We start from the raw sequence: 20,315 nt of genomic DNA, 5'->3' as shown, positions 1-20,315 counted from the left end.
TCGGCTTATATCATAAAACTGTCACTTTGTAGACTCGCAGGAGTCCAGTTTCCTATAGTCTGAGAAGCTGAAGGATTTTCGACTGTCATGTCCGTCTGTACAAGCAGGCTGGATTTTCTACATTGCTGAATCGTTTACGGGAACGGATGTACCATTCTAAACCGTTTTCCTTTTCGACGTAAACATCTATCTCAATTACCACGGCGAAGAAAGACCGCTTTAGGTACAAGATAAACTCCTAAGGACATGTAGATAGCTCACTGTGGCTTTTAAAAAATATCAGAAATCACTTGTACTTCGGTAATAGTACCTCAGGGAGCAGTTTTATTGAGGTCTTATAAAGAGCTTTTTTCAATTTCTTCCAATATGTTTTTTCAGGCCTCCTGATAACGAAAATATATAGGGGATTAAATGTTATGGTATTTTTTTCTATTAACATTTATCCAGGGAAAAGGATAAATTCTTAAATAGCTAACTCTTGAACAGAGCAAAATAAAACGAGATTGTTGCTCAACGTTACGAGAACTCTACATATCGCTTTCCAGTTGCAGTGAACAGTTTTATTTTTATGTCGAGTCAATCGGAAATCGAACTGGAGGCCGTCCGTCATATTACCGGAAGTGAAACCATGGCTCGAAAGTACAATATTTGTGACGGGGAAAAAAGACCGGAATTCCCGTCAATTTCAGCGATTTCTTTATTAACTGTAGACCTAAAAAAATAAGCAAAAGATCTCGCTGATAAAATTTGAGGGAAACGCTGTGAAAGCGAATGCAAAGTCGCATTTTTAAGTTTTCAATTTAGTCTTTGTTTGTAATTTTCTGTAGACTCTTACAGTTTTACAGTTAAATACATGGAGAAATTCAAAATGCTACTCCACGTTGTATAACGAAACTTCACGCCTGGTATTCGATGAGAATATTCTTTATCGTCTTACTTCTGTTCATGATCATGAAATTTTACCGAATTCAAATATCGAAGGAGTTATATTATAGAAAAAATTTTGGCTTCATATTTTACACCTCTGGCGATATGGCGCGAAACTTTTAAATTAAATGCAATAATAAATAGTGAATCGGATCTTTTTTTTGTTATGTTTTGACGGAAGAACTTTCGTTTTTTCAATATAAACTTTAAGCTTCTAGTTGATCTCAGCAGTTAGTTCTTAAAAGTTTCAATATATCTTTAACTGACGTTTTGCGCGTTTGGCTTGGATAGTCGAATGAAAGAGAAGTGAACCTCAAGAATTGGTTGAATTTAATTGGGCCGACATCAAAGGGAAAAAAAGCGTAATTCCTAAAGGACGTCGTTTTCGTGGGAAACAAAATAATCAAAAACACGTTAATGAGAAGGAATGTTCCAGATTCATTTAGACAAAAACGATATTATGGCTTTTTCAAAAATTATATTAGTATTATAAACGATCACCTTGACAAAACTGCAAGAGGGTCAGACATTTTGCTATCAGTGAATATCCAGATTACACTCGAAAAAAGTAATATATACTTTACCTAGTATCGAGGTCTGGCACACTGTATTTCTGGTTGGAGTCCTATATAATGTCGTATTTGAACGTTAAAGGCGAAAAATAACTTACAATACAAGACTATTTTTAACCCTCCAAGTAAATATGTTTTCACGAAGGTCTATTTTTAGGATAACATTGGCGTTTTAAATCACCAAAGTGTGACGCGTTTTTCCTGTTTATACCCTTTAACGCATTATAAAACAATTGGAAATGTATTTTGGTCCGAAGCTTAGGGATATTTAAGTTTTAGATAAAAATAACTCCCGCTCTCATATTATGCTGTATTTTTTATTCTTTCCCAGGAGTTCGGTTAATTTGAGAGCGGGGCGTTGTTTTTGATTTTATTTTTCTTATTTCGCCCGTCGCTTTATGGCTGTTTCCCCCTGGAACAGGCTTATGTAACGGGAGTTAACCTTAATGCTGAAGATTCCCCAATCCCCAAACGAGATCTATCTGAAATCTTTTTATGAAGCATGAAATACAAAACAACTTCTGCAGGAGAGAAAGACAGATGGCGAGGAGGAGAGGGTTGATGGAGGTATAACTGAATTAAGAACTTATATCTTTTGTTAAGAATTGCATCTTAAAGTCAGCTTATGGTTTTTTGGAGGCGAATGGGGAGAGAAGATTTCTCTCTGGGCAATTCGTGGGAAGGCGCAATATTTAGGAGACGGTAGCTTATTCAGTCTAACATTGATTCACTTCAAATTAAAGTTGACGTGGATAGCCACTCATTTCCTCCCGTTATACATGTCAATTCGCATTGTTTTTTTTTTGTTACGCATATATGTTATCAGCTCATTAATTCATTTTCTATGAAGTGCTGATTGTCAAGCAAGCAACAATATCTTACTTGTACATTTAAAGACTTGAGTCATATATATATTTTCCCCCAAAATATAGTCTTATTAAGTCCTTCGATGATTGTCAGACTTTCGCATAATCGCTCCTTGCATTGATCACTTTTTTTCCTCAGTATACTTTGACCATTAAAATGTTTATTTACAATTTTGATTATACTCCGAACCCTACACTGTGAACTTTGAATTTTGTTTTTTCAAGGCCAGAGGAAGTTTGCCAAGATCAACCAAAGATTGCTGTGGAATATTCCAGATTTATCTGAATCAAAATTCGTCAAACAGAAAGGAATCGCGTCTTAAATGTATTTTTTCGTTATAAGAAATAATCAATAAAATTAAATAAAATAATTTTGTCCCTTTTTAACCTCAAAGGTTATTTATTCTTATTTGAAGCAAATAATTACCATGTAGGTTCCTCTAGTGGTTTCATTAAGTTGGAGGCAATGGCTGCCTTGGGGCTCTCTTCTAAAGAGATCACATCCTGCCTTGCCATTTATTACTGCCCTTGTTATTCTAAATATATCTCACACAAATCAAGTATTTATTGAAAAAGAGAAAATAATAATGATTCGCTATTTTTGTGTGACAGTGGAAAATAGGCAAGTGGAACTTTTTATAGCGGCATAATTGGATAACTCATTATTGTAGCTTTAAACTTCAGTACTTTGGGCCACGTCCACGCTACGCCGGAGAAATTTGAAAAGGCAGCTTTGTTTCTACGGTTAGGTCTGCCGTCCAGATGAATCCATCACGAAAATGGAGCTTTTCAAAAACGCTCTTCAAACCGGAGGAATTTGAAAACGCCAGTTTTGCGTTCAGTTTAGTGTGGACAGAAAACATTTGGAAAACGAAGCTTTTCGAAAACGCGACGGCGTCACGATAATAGTGTGATTTCCCTGAACGAGTTCTCCTCAAACACAAATCCAAAATGACCGGTGATTGTTGCGTTTTTAAACTCCTCTGGTGTAGTGTGGACGGAAAACATTTGATGCGTTTTCAGAGTGAAACCACCGTTTTTCAAATAGTGTGGACAGGGGGGGCTCAGTTGGCCTGGGACGAGACCAGGCGCGCACGTCATCACGGACAGTCTTCTAGAACATTGCAAACTACTTTCTAAGTTCGTATTTTAATGACTGACTTTTGCTTACGTGAACGTTTTCGACGTAGCCAAGATTGCCAAAATTGCTAACTATTTATACATTTTGTATTGACTGTATGCACGAAGAGAACTGAGTAAGATTATTTATTGACATGGCCGCTACACAAAAGAATTCTTATGATAATATGAAAATACACAACATCACGAAACATTACGCGGACCAGAGAATTAATTTTAACAAGCTATTTTGTACAGGGCACGAAAAGAAATAAAGCTGATATTTATATTTGAATGAAAAGCAAAGACAATTACTGATTCGAAATTATATTCGAATTCGCGTCGTTTAATCAATTTGCTCAACGGAGAACGAGCTAGAAAGATATATTAAGAACGGAAAATCAGCAGCGATTTTATAATCTGCATGTTGGTGTCACGTACATGTGCGTCAAACATAGGAAGTTGATGTACATGCCTCGCCAGTAGAATAAAGAGTCAGCAATGGATTTCTGGGTTCGTTGGTTAATTATTTAGATACTGGTTTAGGTTAACTTATCAATATGCGAATTTGTCGTCATTTTTTCCTTGAGCTTTGGAATAATAGCAGTTTTACACTTATGAATTTAAAATTACCACTGTGCCCTTAAATGTTTTGTTTAAATGGATTATATTTTCACGATCACTTCTGTGAGAAAACGATTGCCGAAGTTATTAACATTTTGGCTCTTTTCTTTGAAATTTCAAAGCTCAAAATAAGTTGACTCACTCGCAGTTCTCGCGAATAACTCAGGGGACAATTATTTTGATCAAGTAAACGTTTGCTTTCTCACGCCATCTCAAGTACGCTAAAGCAAATGGACCACTTCAACAGACTAAATTTCACTGTATGACAACACAGCGAGCTTTTGCTAACAGTCACAGATTTCTATGACGACCAAACAACCATCATTTGCAGCGATTACGTGATGCTTTCTTACGTTGTGCTCGAGAATACTCGAGAGTGCATCTGTGCATTTGCTAAATTCGCGCGTATTCTAATACGACAGGTGATTGGCCACCAACACCGTTCCCACCGTGCTTCATCCTACACAGCTACGTGTCTCTGTACACCTGCCTATCCTTAAGGAAGTCGTGCAGGTTTCGCAATGTTTCTTCACGTATTTGTAATGCAAGTGCGGGGGAAACATGATTTTATCACGAAAATGCAATTTCAAATATTACGAAATACCCTTGAAACGGGCTGATATTTGGTGAATCGAGTCACGTTTATGGTTGGCATCAGAAAACCGAATACAAAAAGCATGGAAGGTAATGCAAATTTTAGGTAACAGGAACATTGGGATAAAAATAAAAAGGAATGGGTGCTGACCATTTAGCCAAAAAATCCGGAAATTTCGGTTGAAAGTCAAATGGAACAGTAATTTTCCGGAAAATCCGTTCGGAAATTGTAGACTACCTCCAGAGGTAGTCCTCTTTTTCCGTTCGGAACGGAACGACGGAAATTTCCTTACCATTTGGTAAATTTTCCAGTTTCCAGTCTCTCATCAGCCGAAAACAATTACGAGAAATCGAATTGCAAATGGTAAGCGCCATCTCGTTCGGTTGGTTTGCTGATTTTGGAAAAAACGGTCATCCCAAAGGTCATCCCAACCGGTTTATTCTGACAAATGGTAAGCACCCAATGTGTCCAGGTCGTTTCTTCGAATAGTACAGGCATGGGAAGAGAGAAGGGAGAAAGTGAGAAGGCGGGCGGGGGGCGGGGGAGGGGGGACTGTGCTGTTATTCACTTCAGAAGGGGATGACTCTTCAAAAAAGCAGGTTTGGAAAGATTGTTTTAAACATTTTCGCAAAAGGAGCTTCGTCGCGGTTTGCTCATCTTGAAACATTTAGCTTATATTTTTCAAGTTCGCCGTTTGCAATCCATGTCAATCTTCCCCATCACTAACCATCATTGTTCCTTTATAGTTTATTGTTATCTATTTGGTGTATTTCTATCTTAGTTAACTATTATTTTCGGGTTTCCTTCAATTTAAAGCTACTTTTATACGTGGCCAAAATAACTCAAAATACCGTGACTGCAGAGTAAGGTTTTGAACGAAGCCGATTATTCTATTAAACGGCGGCAAGCGGAGCTATTCACCTGCGACTGAGAAACCTCTTTCCGGGGAAAAGACATGTACATGCAACATTTATTTAGTCATTACTCCAGTGAGATAGCAAACTGACCAAACTGTGTTGTTTTCTACGTGAAAAGCTTTCGTGAAAAGTTCGCAGAGAGCTCATCTAACACAGCGACAGAGATTTTACATCAAAAACGTATTGTCAGCTTTATGGAAACTGACACCGCGGAGCTATTGCTGAAGAAATTTAACACTGATCGAGTTATCAGGAGGAGAATGTTGGATGGTTGAATGTGTGAGAAGAAGGGAGCCGACGGAAACTATTACTAAAAATATCGAGGGACCGCAATCAGGATGAATTTAAGTAACTCGAAATTAAAAACGCTCTCTCGCTAATCTCATCCTCGTACCGTGTGGCCTAGCCCTTACTTGGGGACCCCTCCCCCAGGCAAGGGAAAACGCCAAGGGGACGACTGGACGAGGTTGAAACTATGTGAATCCTCTTCACAGACACTTCGAAAACGCATAGAAATGGCCGCCAGTTTTTCAACAACCTTACCGTCTTCTGTCACCTCTGGGCTACTCACTACGTACAAAAGAAATTATAGCGAGTAGCGATAAGAAAACGGCATTAGTGATAGAACGCTAGTAGATTTATCCTAATAGAGCCTAATATGGAATATGCTGTATGTCTGCTAAAACGTTTTTTACCCGCACTGCATCTCGTCTGATCTTTGGTCTCTGCGCTAAATATCACGAGCCAAGTACATTAAAGTTTCTTAATTAAAACGTTTCGAGACATTTACATTGGAATGCAGTGTAGTCACGTTCAGAGGTTTTCGAAGTCAAGGTTCATTGCGCTGGTTTTGGGGTTGCTTACATCTATTTTGTCTATTTTCAGTGAACAATTTCAATTTACGGTGTGCAAGGATTTGAATTGCAGATTTAAAAGGCCTAACATTGACAGTTGATAAAAAATAAATGATATTAAACAGCAATATGAGTTAACATACCACTTCGAAGAATATTCACCTCTTGCTCGCCTCCGTTTTCATGGTTGTAGAGCGTCTGAGCTACATCTCAGCAAGTTCTACGTTTTCATGTTCACTAAACCAAATAGAGGGGAGCCAGATATTCACCGGTGGTTTTTTTCAATTATCGTCTATAACTGAATGACCTTTGTCCTATTTATATTTTCTGATAAAATTTTTACACACCTCCGGCTCAGACTGCTCAGGTACAAGGAACGTTGGTTCTACAGTTAATAATCCCGGCGCTCGTCATTTTAAGCTTATCGTTTAATTTAACCAGCAATTGTCTTGACAATTTCCTAACGTGACAGATTGAAGCGGGCCGGTCGATGCTAACTTTGGAGAAAAAGGTGGTAATCACTTCCTGTTTCAGGATTCAATTCAGTGGCTATCATATCCACATTGTGTGAGGGGTCAGTACATTGATATACCGGGTAATAAGGCTTTCAATTGTCTGAATACGACCCTTGAATATAAAATATCCATAAAGTAACCTTTAGTCTACCGCCCATATTTCACACGTAAGCCAGCCCTGTAATTGGCCACTTCAAGGGTGTATAAATTAACAGAAGTTTACTGCACGCGTGGCGATTGAACAGATTGAATGATCGGCAAAGAAACACCGGCAAATTTGTTGCTGCCCAGCAGTCCGTCAGTATTGCTTTGGAAATCTGTCTCAGTGAACGGTTTGTTGGAATATTTCAGTGGTGAGTGTACACCCGGGTATCAGTTTGCTAATGTATGAGTGAAAAGCGAAAGCCGGCCGGTAAATGCTCTTTCTTCCTGTATATATATAGAGGTTATACAACACACCATTGTCGAATAAGCACTCGAAACCACGTGTCGTTATTCAGTCAAAGTTTTTGTTCTTTTATCACAGCTTAGTTACAAGCTGTATAGTTTAATAGTAGAATGGAGCATTTTATTCTGCTGGCGATTGCTGAGATTGGTTTCGTGGGTTTTAGAGAAAGTTATCAAGACCTCCATCAACGTGGAAATCCGTTTATGAGATATCGAGGACGTCACTAGCATCATAGGTTTCCTTTGAAACCGGGGCTAGCTAGTTGAAAACCCAGTATTTGTGTTTGATTTTGGGTTGTACGTACGCCTCTGGGCTGCCAACTCGATGACAAAGTGAAAGTTTTTCAAGCTATTGAATTTAAATCACAACCGCATACCGGCAGGGGTCATGAGTCTCAAGAATGGGTCGATGAAAGCAGGTAGAAAAGGGAGTACTTTGGTGATGATTAAAAGAATGCCTCGTGAAGGAAGCCAAAAAGAGGAGGAAACAAAAGAGAAAAAAAGATCATTGCGAAGTCTAGTGACCTCTTACCTTTCTTGTGTTGATATTGGTTTAAATTTATCTCTTAACTCTGATTATTATACACAGAACTAATAATAATAAAAAAATGCAGACATTGAAAGACTAGAAAGAGGATTTGTACATGAACTCGATCAAATACCGCCGGAAGACATTCCTGTGGATTTACGAAATTTATCTGTTACTTTTGTGAAACCGTAGTAACTTCTCTTAAATCTTTTAAAAAGAGTTTCAAGTTGGAAACTTAAATAGGAAGTTAAAGGCACTTGATCAATTGTAGATAAGCTCATATTCATCACGGAAAATGGTTTTAAGTGTCAGCCTTCCTCCGAGAGGCCCATCCAGGGAAGAAACAAAGCTCCATTTGAATATTTTCTTCACTGTATAAAATAGCTTCAGTCTGTAAAGATCCCTCACTTTTTTGTTTAATGTTTTTGAACGGTTTTTACGCATAGAGAGTTCAACTTGAACAGTCGTTGACATTTGCCTCTCCTTCTCTGGAATGCTTTCTTCCTGACACGGCTGGTGGTTGGGGCTGGTAGTTTAATAACGGTACATGCTATTTCGCACGATCAAGATGCAAGTTGATTCCGTGTGGAGGTTATCACAATAATAGGTCTCACCACAAAAGGGAAGTAGTTTTGTAGATCTAGTCAAATTCTCACAACTTGCCGATTTACAAATTAACATCAAACGCCGCGTAGACAGGAGACAAAAAATGTTATTATTGAGTCCCATAAATCAGCCAATGATTTTTGGTGAATAATGCGTTGAACGTGTGGAACAGAGGCCCTGGAGGAAACCGCTCTGAGCTTATGTTAAACAGAGCCCTGCATTTTCGAAGTGACGTAAATGCCTCATTTGAACTCAATTTTCAGATAAACCGCTTATATGATTTAGGCGTAATCGACACAAGTGTAGAGAAATGCTATACGCACAAGCGTTGGCAGCTAGCGGTGCATCAGGTGGACTTCGACAAGTTTCTCCACCATTTACTTTGGAATTGAACTGGTAGAGGTATGCTAAATTGAAAACACCTGCAATAGAAACTATCTTTACAGGTCTAATAAGAGTTAGCTGCTATTCTAATAGTAACTGAATCTATAAATCGAGACGGCGGATAAGAGAATTGACCATATTATTTAACAGAAAGACAATATCTGTGAGTACGGTCAAGATCCTCTATCGGGAATTTGCAAAAGTTTATTTTTATAGCAATCCACCAACTAAAAAACTCGCTTATCACTTTGATTTGAAGTTGCTTCACACTTAAGCAACTTGTCTTCTGTTGTATTCTAAGTGTCGCATCGGTCTTCGAGTTCGAAGAGTGTTAAACAAGCCCTCGAAAGTTAAAATGAATTTTCGCGGTCGCCGCAACATATTCTGTAAATCCGAACCATTCCCTCAAAGAAATAATCCTTCGATAGGGACGAAATGGGTGGCCTTAATACAGAATACACTGCAATAAAAACGTCATGGTGAAACGCGGATCTGTTAAGATCTCCATGTCATAGCTAGCTATGTGTGCTTTCGACAAGTTTGCGACAATTTATACGAGGTACGCGTATGATGTTATCCCAAAATACCACGACGCACCAAAATTTACGACCTCGGGAAAGCATTGTACTAAATAACACCATGTCCGCTTTCCTGTGACTTCCCTCCAACGACGACAACTGAACTGCGACAGTTGCAACCAGTTTTATAAAGAAAGAGGTCTTATCGGTGGCGCAATTTTTGAAATAATTTTCTTTTTAAATTTCCTCTTAATAGATGGGTGTTTACATCAAAATCGCCATGATAAACTCTTGATTCCGACGGTTAGGTTGGTTGGACATTAAAAGGATCACAAATTTAATTTTCCGTAACCAAACTGTGGTTTACTCGAGAGATTATCTAAGTTTTACCAACTCATGCTAGAATCTCAGTTGGATAATCTATAAATACATGGTATCTGAAGGGTCCTAAAGTCTGATCTTCCGATGGTATATGATGTACTCATCAAGTTTGGCACTATTCGGAATTTTTCATTTGATTATTAATGTCTTATCATGGTCAGTGTAGTCCTGTTACATAAAGTGATTATTTTAAATTATAATTGGCTGGGAGTTAAGTTACTTTTTGATGGTTTACAAGTGCATGCCAACTTTTCCATGGTGGCCATATTGGCATTCCTAAACAATTGAAAATGCCGCCAGCCACATAAGAAAAAACTCATTTCCCACTGAGAGAGAAATTTTACTTAGTTAAATCGCGTTAATTAAATTGTTAATGTGTGTTTGCAAACAGTCGATTTGGGACACAAACATGGCCGCGGGACCTTGACGTCATGTGCTTTGCTGCGCTTTTGCAGGTTTTGAAAATGGGTTTGAAGTGAAACCGAAAAACAGTTTTAAACATGTTTCGACAGTCCTTCTTCTACCAAAAGAGGATCCTCTCTTGACAGAGCTCATATTGCTTTTAACAAGATGTTAATTCTTTGGCACGGTTTCCCTCTTGTCAGGAGATGTTCTCTTATTTCTTCTTACATGTTCCAAGATGACCTCTTGTTTTTGTTGGGTTGCAATAGATAGCTTGGTTATTAAAAAAATCCGCGGAATTTCTCTGTGCTTTTGGCCAGTGACAAGTTAATAGCACTTATGGGAATTAAACAAGCGATTTACTTTTACACTGTGGTGATCCAAGCACTTCACTTGCTTTTGATACACTCCACTAGAGAAACCCCCCAAGTTGGTAAATGGCAAGGTTTCGACCTTATTTAAGTAATCCTGACTTGAGAGACAATGTTCCAGAATTCTAGAACAATAACAGAAAAGTGTACTTTGGGGAGTAAGCGGGAACCAAGCTTAAAACTCAAGAAAGAAAATGTCTACCTGAAACTGAAATACGCGCGCGCTCATTGGTCCACGCCTCTGAGTATGTAAACGCGGTTGTGACGTTTTAGATTCGGGCGTATTTTTGAGAAATATTTTATGAAAGCAAAAGAGTACTTTATCCGTGTTTACATGGCCTCATCTAAATACGAGAGGGGTTGGGAGGATTCTCGAAAGTTATGCAAACTTTCGGCTGCGTCACGGGTTTGCATAACTGGCTCGAATTCTCTTAGTCCCCATGGTGTTTAGATGAAGCTATGTAAACACAGAAAAAGTGCTCTATTGCTTAATTGGAAGGTAACAAGTTGCGAAGTTAGCATGGCAGCACGACCTGTTTCAATTGTTTTTACTATTTACTTTTAATTCAGTTGTTCACAGAGTGTTTTATAGTGTATACACACCTCTAGCTTTCCACCCATTTTACTCCCAGGCCGGTACAAATCTCAGTGATCAGTGATTAAACTATGAACAATCCAAAAAAAAAAAAAAAAGAACACTGGACAGGTCTGGCCTTAATTTCTGACAAACAACGTATATTTCCGTGTGTTCCCATCTTTTCTTATAATGGCCACCGATTTTTGTTGGACTGCGTAGCAAACTGCTGGCTAGGGTTCTTACATATTTTGTCGTCTTATCAATTCTACGTACGTGCATCTGGAATACGAAGGAAATTAGAGTCTCACTGAAGATTACATTTGTGTTCCAGCAAAGCTGACAGACGATGAAGCTGAAGAAATATTCCAACACTCTGACAGGGGAAAATATCTCCGAACAGCTAATTAAACAAAGAATCTGGTGTAAAGTTCAATTATCCCCCTTTGAAATTCCGGTTTGCAAGGAAAGCTGTAAAACAGAATGATTACTTTTCAGATTAGATCGTTTCAGAGAAAAGGATTATGCTTTAATCGTTGAATCGCAATTAATCATTTTCTCATTCAGTCACACGTCAAGGCCAAGCAACCAATTGTCTAAGTGGAATATTAAGCTATTCAGAATTCCATATCTTGGGTATTTTGATTAAAATAGATCAAAATACGATGAAGCTCTTAAATGAAATGCTACCTTGCACTGTCGTAACAAGGGCAAATTAATACCTTTTGTTCTCGAAGGGCAGAGTTGTCGTTTTACGTAAGCAAAAAAAATCAGCTAGACTTCTAAGGTTTCGGAACGATAAAACTGAAAAAGTTTGAAAAATTGGGGAATGAAATACCGTTACCTAAAATAGTTTGCAACGAGATATATTTATCTACAGAATATGAACAACATCTAATGTGTTAACCGGACACAAATATTTTACCAAAGCACAAGACCGATGTGAAAAACAGCCGACTTGGCGGTAAATTGGTGCTAAACGTTTCCTCGTGCGGTGCGCGGTATATATCTTAGCTGTTCCTTGTCCTGGAAAGTAAAAGTCTTGGGAGGGCTTTCTTTTCCTTGACATGACTGTGCAGCTGTAGAATTGCGCTCCCTGTAGAGGTGAGCAGCTATATACGCGGCACTATTGAAGTGAAAAAAGCATTAAATGGTGTATGACTGCAAAGAACTGATAACACAGTAGAGTGAATCGATCCTCTCGTGTAAACGACCTTTAACAAGAGAACAGAGACGAAGGGACAGACGAGGGCAGATTAAGGGGAACAAAATCATCGAATTTGAACACGGACTCAACATAAAACTTCCCAAAGATAGGATTTTCCACGTGGGTTTTAGACCCTTACTTCTCGAGATATTTGCTCTACATCATGGGAGTGGGTATATTGTTAAATCCGTTCTCAATTATCAAAGCTTGCCAGCTCTTCTGACGTAATTGCAATGAAAAAAATCTTTTTTTGAAATACTTAACTTCACTCCCACGAAGAGGCCAAGACATGATTATAAATAACTGAGAGTAATTCGCTGGTTTCAGTCCAAATAATGATAGCAATATTTAATTTCATATCAATGATATAGATTAGCTACTACGGCAGAGATATGAACGGACACGCACGCAAACAAACACTGATGTCTGAAGGAACTGATTACCAATTCAATTCTCCAGACTAGGCAGTAATATGTGAAATGAAGTAAGACTAGTAAAGAGAATTTACATGTGAAATCAGGGCTAATATCTGGAAGTTGTTATTCGATGTTATGCGTCGTTTAAAACAGCAGCTGCACTGAAAACTTTCACGAGGGATGGCCGCTCAATAGCTATTTGCCCTCTCATTGCCTACTCTTAGCTCCTTGAATGTCGATAGTTTAGTACCGAGAGGTTTTCCAACTGCTTTAACTTTTAGGCGCCAAACAATCCTGCCTCGAGCACTCAGAAACGTTTATCTGCAAAGCTTTAAAGCTCAGAAAGTTCCGACACTGATTCTGAACCTACAAGCTGGTAATACCGGTAAGAACCCGGCCCAGGCGGTCTGTAATCGCACTGAATATCAACCGAAATACAGCATGTGGAGTCATTCACCGGTATTATCACTAAAGTAATGTATTTAATAGGGTCCCGAGTGGCTCCTCAGGCCTAATTGTCTTTGCATTCTTTGTAGCGGACCTCTCAGTACAGCTAAGTGTTACTTCACTGCACAACCGTCCGTTACTTTCAACGTTTTTTGCTGTTCGTCACGAAGTCACAAAGTGCAGTCCCGACCGATTTTTCGAACCCTCTTTTGCCGAAGCAATTGTTTGCTCCCTTGGCAAACTAAAAATGTAGGCGGAAATTAACTCTCGATTTTTCCAACTGCCGGTGTTTTAAAACCAATTTCCGTTCCCCCAGGTGCATCGAAAGATCGGGACCACACGTTATTTACTTTGAGGTTTTATGCTAAGTGGTCAGTATTGTATGACGCCACCGATGCATTCACAGAACAGGTGGTAAAGCCGCCAGTCTGGGGCTATATCAGGCAATACCACGACGACTGAAACACGTTGCAACACAATCGACTGCCGGGGACTTTGAGACCTCATCATTTCGGAGACCACGAGTACTGAATCAAAAAAATAATAATAATAAAAATACGAGGAAAAAAACGTACTACGAGAGGTAGACTGTTACGTTCTTAGGCTCGGTTCGGTATCTGTGTAGGATATCAATACAACATTTTACGGTTTTCTCTGCATAGTTATCGCTAACAAGGCATCATAAGTCATTTGTAGAGTGAAACACTATGTGAATACTTTGACCTATCAAATATGCGCTGCTGGGAATTTTATCGTTTGTGTGATTTCATCAGTTTTATTGGAGAGCTACCAAAACAGAAGGGAAACTCGTTAGCAGTAATTTCTTCATCGTTAAAAATTCTAACGTGTGAACACTGCCGCATTATCATTCCAGCGATATTTCTCCTCAGATAGATCTTTTCCGCGAATCAAAGAATTGTATAATTCCTGCTTAGTTTAACAATAAACAAAACATGTTTTACCATTTAGACCTGTGTTTTTAAACCTTTATTGATTCAAGACATAACAAGCGGTGCTTTAAAGAGTTGATCAAAATTATGCTTTTGGACTCGTTGAAAGATATTGACGATCTTGTCATTTTTCGGGGGCATATTCTCTTCCCATCTCCGATCCACCAACTGGGCAAGATGTCTTTGGGTGAGAACTACTAAAGAACACGAGACAGTTTAGTTCAAGAAGTTTTACGCCTCTTTTAGTCATTTATCTTTTTGTTTTTCTAAAAAAGAGCTCCTTATAAATTGTTTTCATGGTAGCTTATGGTATAGTAGCCTTGCTTCCGTCGTGGATGTGTCAAAAAGGAGATCTTTGAAATCAATTTAGGATGTAAGGGGCGGAACGAAATTCCATGTAACAAAGATAAATTGAGCAAAAATTTGCTACCAAAGGCAATAGCTTACTCAAACCCGAGTGGTGCAAACACATGCAAATCTCCTCTGATATCTGATGTTTGTTATCCCAGCGACCTGCATGCTTGCTACATACAAACTTCGGGAGCCAGACAAGGCCCGTTTTGTTTTGCGTAAATGTTCTGTTCTGGAGGACCGGAAAAGAGATTGCCATCTTATTTTTTCATGGCACTCAAAGTAATTGACGTTGTGAATCAATATTGTTGCCAGTCGAGGCTAAAATTACGACACTAACCAAATTTCCTTTATGTCGTTCATTGATTTAAGACCATTAGAAACAACAAACGAAAGTAAAACATGCCTTTATGGGGCGTAAAATGCTAAAAATGACAGTCAGGGATGGGCAACAGTAACATACATCTACACCTGTGTTTGACATTGACTTTTAGAAGCGTTAAGGACAACGATTACAAAAACAGAGCAACAAGTCGCGAAAGAAGAGTTTTAGTCAGCCATCGTCAGTCTCGAAAAGCCAGCTGAATGGATATGACCGGCTATGGGACATGTTTTGGTTCTTTTAGTAATGAATTTCCGCTTAGCCCTTGAAATCTGAACCATAAAACCCTGATCAAAATACGATAGTGAAATGAAATAAATCATGCAAAGAAAATCGAGATCCGTCCTTCACCTTTAAATATTATGTAATGAAGAATATAACGCAAAGAAGTAAAGTCAAGTGGTGCAAATCAAAGATGTATCAAAATAGCATTGATGAATTTGTCTATTCTCTTTACCTGTTTGCTTGACAATGTGTTCACAAGGAGAATATAGGAGAATATCGATGTGGATTCTCCAAAGATATGTAAAAGACATATTAGCTTTTGTTACTGCTCTAAATGGACGCATCAATAGAATATTTCTATATCCTGTGTAAGAATATGCACAGAGGCCTGTCTCGTGCATAGCGATATCATCAGTGAAAATTTGTGGTATTTGCTTTCGATTTCTTTTCGAAGTTTCAAGATATCGTATATCAGTTTCTATTTCTAAGAATTTACAACCCTTCACTTGCAAGAGCAAGACCCTCAGATGTGTCAAGAACTAGCTTCTCCTTACAGTATCGATCAACTGACGAGAACAAAGAATACAATCAGCTAAGGGGATTTTGTCTTTATGTACCTCCAAATTTTCGGAAATAGCGGAGTGTAACAGTTAGTTGGTGCTGGGTTGAATTAGATCGAGAGCCGGGTTGCTATATTAATCTGCTTACAATTTTCGAAACCGAAAGAGTTTTTTCGGTGGTAAATATTTACCTTTTCCCGCTGTCATCGATCGCTTCAACTTTTGCAAACACATTATCATCTTGTCAGCTAAGCTTACCGGAATTTCGATTAGAACAGGACATTTTTTTGGTTGTCAGCTTTAGTGAGCATCATGTAGCAACAGAACAAGAAGTTAGTTTTTTTCCCCCAAAATAACTGAATCGAAAACGGCATCCGCCAGTAAATGAACAGGAAAGGTTAAGCAATCTGGGGTCAGTTACTTGCAAACGATAATCAAACTAATACCAGAGTGCAGCTTTCCCAGATCAGTGGTGCCTGAGACATATTTAAACATAAGACGACATTTTATTTCTAGCCTGCACAAATTTATTTTTAAAAGGTGATTAAAAAAGCAAATACTAAATTTAGCATGGGTAACATATATAACAAATTAAAGGCAAATTTACAGGTAATGTGTAGACTGATGGAGTTTGGATCATCCAAATAGCTAAACCTATTTAATAAGTGGATAAAATTAATAAGTTACTTAGATTATAAGACGATAATTGTTTCTTCATGAACTAAAAATTGCAGTCTATGAAACTCGCTTAATCATGGAAATATCATTCCAACAAGCAGAATATGAGTAGAAGTAATCAGTTACTACCAAGCAGGGATGCGATCACCATAACCATATTATCAAGAAAATTACAAAAGGAATACACATTTTAAACGACTATTTAGGCAGGGTAGCTTGCTGCAAAGACGCTACTCTGGGTGTCACAAACCGGCCTACTGAAGAGCGTATGTAGACCAATTTAGAATCGAAGTTGTAAATATTTAATATTCTTGGCTCTGCGATTATGCTCTCATTACTTCAAAATGAGTTTCCTCATTGGCCGATAGATATTTTTGTCACGAAAGTTTCGTTTGTCATCGAGTTACGTAATTACATTCCAGAGAATTGATTTCGAACGTTTGATTGACATTTACACCTCGTGATCAATTAAATAATTTTGTAAATAGGTTCATTGATCAGTGTGATTAAAACCATTTGAACGAACGACGAGTGCTTTTTCTTCTACGATAATTTTCTTTTCGTTGACTTATTTAGCTATTCAAAATTTTAACACGCATTTTGTAGTAAAACTTTCAACATTCCGGCATGCTCCGTGTTTAGTTAAACTAACTTGAAGAGAAAACTAGAAGTCGCAATTGTTTTTACAGTAAAAACAAAGTGGGTTCCCACTTCACATGTGTTTCTAAGTCTGTAAACCTTAGAAACTTGAGGTTTATTTATAGAGAACAATTAATAACCATGAGTTGACGCGGTATTACTTTGACTAAAACTTTATTGTCATTGTGGGTTGACGAGCTACAGCACATAACAGAACTGGTTATCACTTTAAAAAAGGTATTACCGTTTAACGCATTAATAAGCTCCTCTCTGGATTTTTTCAACAAGGCGCTGACTTTTTCCTTGTTCACTTTACCAACTTTATATTTAGTAACATTACTGTTTTATATATTTTTTTAGTTAAGCCTGCCTGCCTAGCTATCAACCTACCTACCTACATACCTGCGCTGCTTGATGCCTTCCTCAGAATTATAGCTTTAACCTGCCTGTAGCATGTCGCTCTGCTTTCTTGCTTGCTTACTGGATTACTATAGTAAATGACTATTATCTCCTTTCTTATTTGTTCCTTGACAGAGCACGTGTTTCGTTTTCATAGCGGTCGTCTGCTGGCCTTCATGTGACTCGTTGACGTGTATAAGATAATTTAAGATAGTTTACCTTCACCCTAACGCGCCCACACTTATCCTAAGCCGCGTGACTTGTTAAAATTGCTATAATGAGTGACAGAGCAAGAAATGCTTGCTAATTGACTTATGTGGGTTTTGCACTTAAAACCATTCCTGACCATTCCAATAAAAAGCTCCAAAGACGAATTCCTCTTACTCTTTGTCATACTTTTCTTCTACTTTAACTTTTGAGAATTTGTTGCTCAATCAAGATCAGAGATAGTCGATGAATTTCTTCTCTTGTCCTCGGGATATTGTAACTGGAACTAAAGCTGTTTACCTTGAGAAAGGCAACGGGAGTATAAGAAAGTGAAATTCAACCTGTAGAAGGTCAATGGTTTCTGTGCTCAGTGTCGGCTCCGTTCAAAAGCCTCGTGTGAATAATGACGTAGGTTTTTCAGTGGGAAGTCACACAAAAAAATGCACAGCAAGAGAGAAAAGAATGATGATTATTTAATTAATTAAAGTCTGATTTCATCAGGGCTGATGCGGGAGTATTTCTGAAGCAGATCACTTTACCTGAATAGCTCAAGATTTCGCGTGAGCGTGCAATTCGGGGACTGTAATACCGAAATATGTTCCGTCCACGAGGGAATTTTAACGAGCGGCTGAAATATTGATGAAATTAAATCAATCAGCTCCTAATTACCGAATGTGAAAAACTCCAAACCGTGACGGGCAGGTAACTTGTGAGAAACAATTGGACCGTTCCACCTTGTGGCTTGTTTGTCAGCATTTCGCTCGTAAACAGTTTGATTAGGGACATTTAAACGTTGGCAAAGCCTCGCTTTGCCAATGAATGAGTACCAAAGACATCTGTCGCTCAATTTCCGATATTGTAATCGATTCTTCGGTTGCCTCGACAACGGACAAAGTCAATTAGATAAGATCTAGAAAATGTTGTCGAGGACTCCACCTCTTTAGGATGTTGATGGCTCTTGTGATCGACTCGAGTCAACATGTCCCGCTGAATTCCGGTGCCTTCGAGATTCTGTTGTATTGTTGTTGCTGAGTAGTTCTTTGAATGTACACAACGCTCTTAGAAGTTTGTGACCATTTTTTTGTGTGCAGAGTGAAATATGAGATGGGTCGCAGATGGTGCACCATGTGCTAGAAAACAACATTAGTTCTTTGGGTAATCATTGCTTTCCGTTTCTATCCAGTAGGTGGTCTCCGAGCTTCTTTTCTTTTTCCATGCAGAAAATTGTATTTTTAGGTTTCTCTAATTGCCTCCATTGGCCACTATCAGCGAGGGCGTGACAATGCCAGCCAATGAATAGATCCCGCATTCCGATACACAGACTGCAAAGCCCTCGGCAACCAATCACAAGCGTCGCTTGAGCAACAGGAAATAAATAGGCATAGACGCGCGCACGTGGTTAAAGCAGCGAACCTTGCAACCTTTATTTTGAAGTCTTCATGTGACTTTTTCATTCATTCAAATCTCCGCTTAGTGTTCGTGATCAAAGTAAGTCGCGCATCTTGCCAGCGAGTAGATCGCGTTCTGGTGAACTGATTTAGGGGGAAAAAAAAAAGTGATAACCCAGCTATTTTAGCATTGTTTTACATAAATACCCAATTGAATTGAAACCGTATGCGACTTCTAATTCCTCCGAGACCAGAGCGGAATTGAAGTTGAATATTTACTTTCCATTTATGAAGCATTATCGAATCTCTAAACTCTTTTAGCGGACGATCCGATTGTATGTTTAGCTCGTAGGACCCCAATTGTGAAGGGCAACTTCCATGGAAAATTGAGGAGCAGATTCATAGGATTTGGTGGCAATCCTTACAAGTTGGCCAACGCGATAAGAAGGGAAAGATTCTTGGATGTCAAGCCCTGGATGCTTCGCCATGTCACGCTAAAATGAGCAAAGCCTCGAGATTGAGACAGTGAACCTCGGCTACTGAACTGCTTTGAAATTGGAGCCATGGCTCAGAAGTACGAAGAGGTGGCTGAGATCGGGAATGGAGCGTATGGCACCGTGTATAAGGCTCGCGATCTTCAGAACGAAGGCCGTTTCGTGGCATTGAAGAGAGTCAGAATTGTAAACAGCGAAGAAGGAATGCCACTCTCCACAATCCGTGAAATAGCCCTCCTCAAGCAGATCGACAATTTCTCGCATGAAAACATCGTCAGGTAAGCTAAACGGTTTGTTTGACCTGTTTGAAGTATGGGCGATAAATATAAAGTGTTATTTTGGAGATCCAGAATTTTTGGTGTGTCTGTGGGTTGCTACACAAACTCCCGAGAACCTTGCGAAACCGTAACCCTTCCCTCATTGTACCAGATATCAACGCGAATATTTTTGTTTTATTTTATTTTTATTTATCCGCGCCAAGATTTCCCCTCCAAACACGAGAGGCCTAAATGATTAAACTTAGCTAAAAGAAAAAATTAAAAGAGGGATTTATATTCGTTAAATTTGGCCCTCAGCAAAGACGTATTAAAATTCATCTTTTGTTTAATTATTGCATTCCGAGAGCTACCAAACCTGTAATTTCACAATTCAATTGTGTCCCGTTGAACACACTCCAGCCTCTCGGGCTTCTAGTCAAGTTCATTTTTTATTGCGCGAAATACAGCCGCATTCTGCAAGATCTTCTGCAGGTTCCAGGATAGAAATTAATTT

The 20,315-nt window shown here is 38.7% G+C and overlaps 2 protein-coding genes across 6 annotated transcripts in view; both read left to right on the top strand.

Annotated features, from left to right (window-relative positions):
- Positions 1-10,796, top strand: part of LOC145488634 (neuroligin-4, X-linked-like) — a 198,055-nt gene extending 187,259 nt beyond the window's left edge. Inside the window, exon 2 of the transcript XR_014049521.1 lies at positions 10,787-10,796. The gene's annotated coding sequence lies outside the window, so the exon portion shown is untranslated. The remainder of the gene's footprint in view (positions 1-10,786) is intronic.
- Positions 6,554-20,315, top strand: part of LOC145488654 (cyclin-dependent kinase 6-like) — a 22,326-nt gene continuing 8,564 nt past the window's right edge. The window contains exons 1-2 of one of the 5 annotated variants that reach the window (XM_081467566.1): positions 6,554-7,342; positions 19,396-19,822. In XM_081467566.1, the coding sequence (XP_081323692.1) occupies positions 19,614-19,822 (209 nt within the window). In that variant the 5' untranslated portion in view covers positions 6,554-7,342; positions 19,396-19,613. The other 4 variants (XM_081467567.1, XM_081467568.1, XM_081467564.1 and 1 more) reach the window with 4 other exon arrangements.

Source organism: Orbicella franksi, chromosome 5 (genome assembly GCF_964199315.1).
Source record: "Orbicella franksi chromosome 5, jaOrbFran1.1, whole genome shotgun sequence".
In the NCBI taxonomy this organism is placed as follows: Eukaryota; Metazoa; Cnidaria; class Anthozoa; order Scleractinia; family Merulinidae; genus Orbicella; species Orbicella franksi.
The sequence above is the reverse complement of the archived record's forward strand: the minus strand, read 5'-3'. Positions and strand labels throughout refer to the sequence as shown.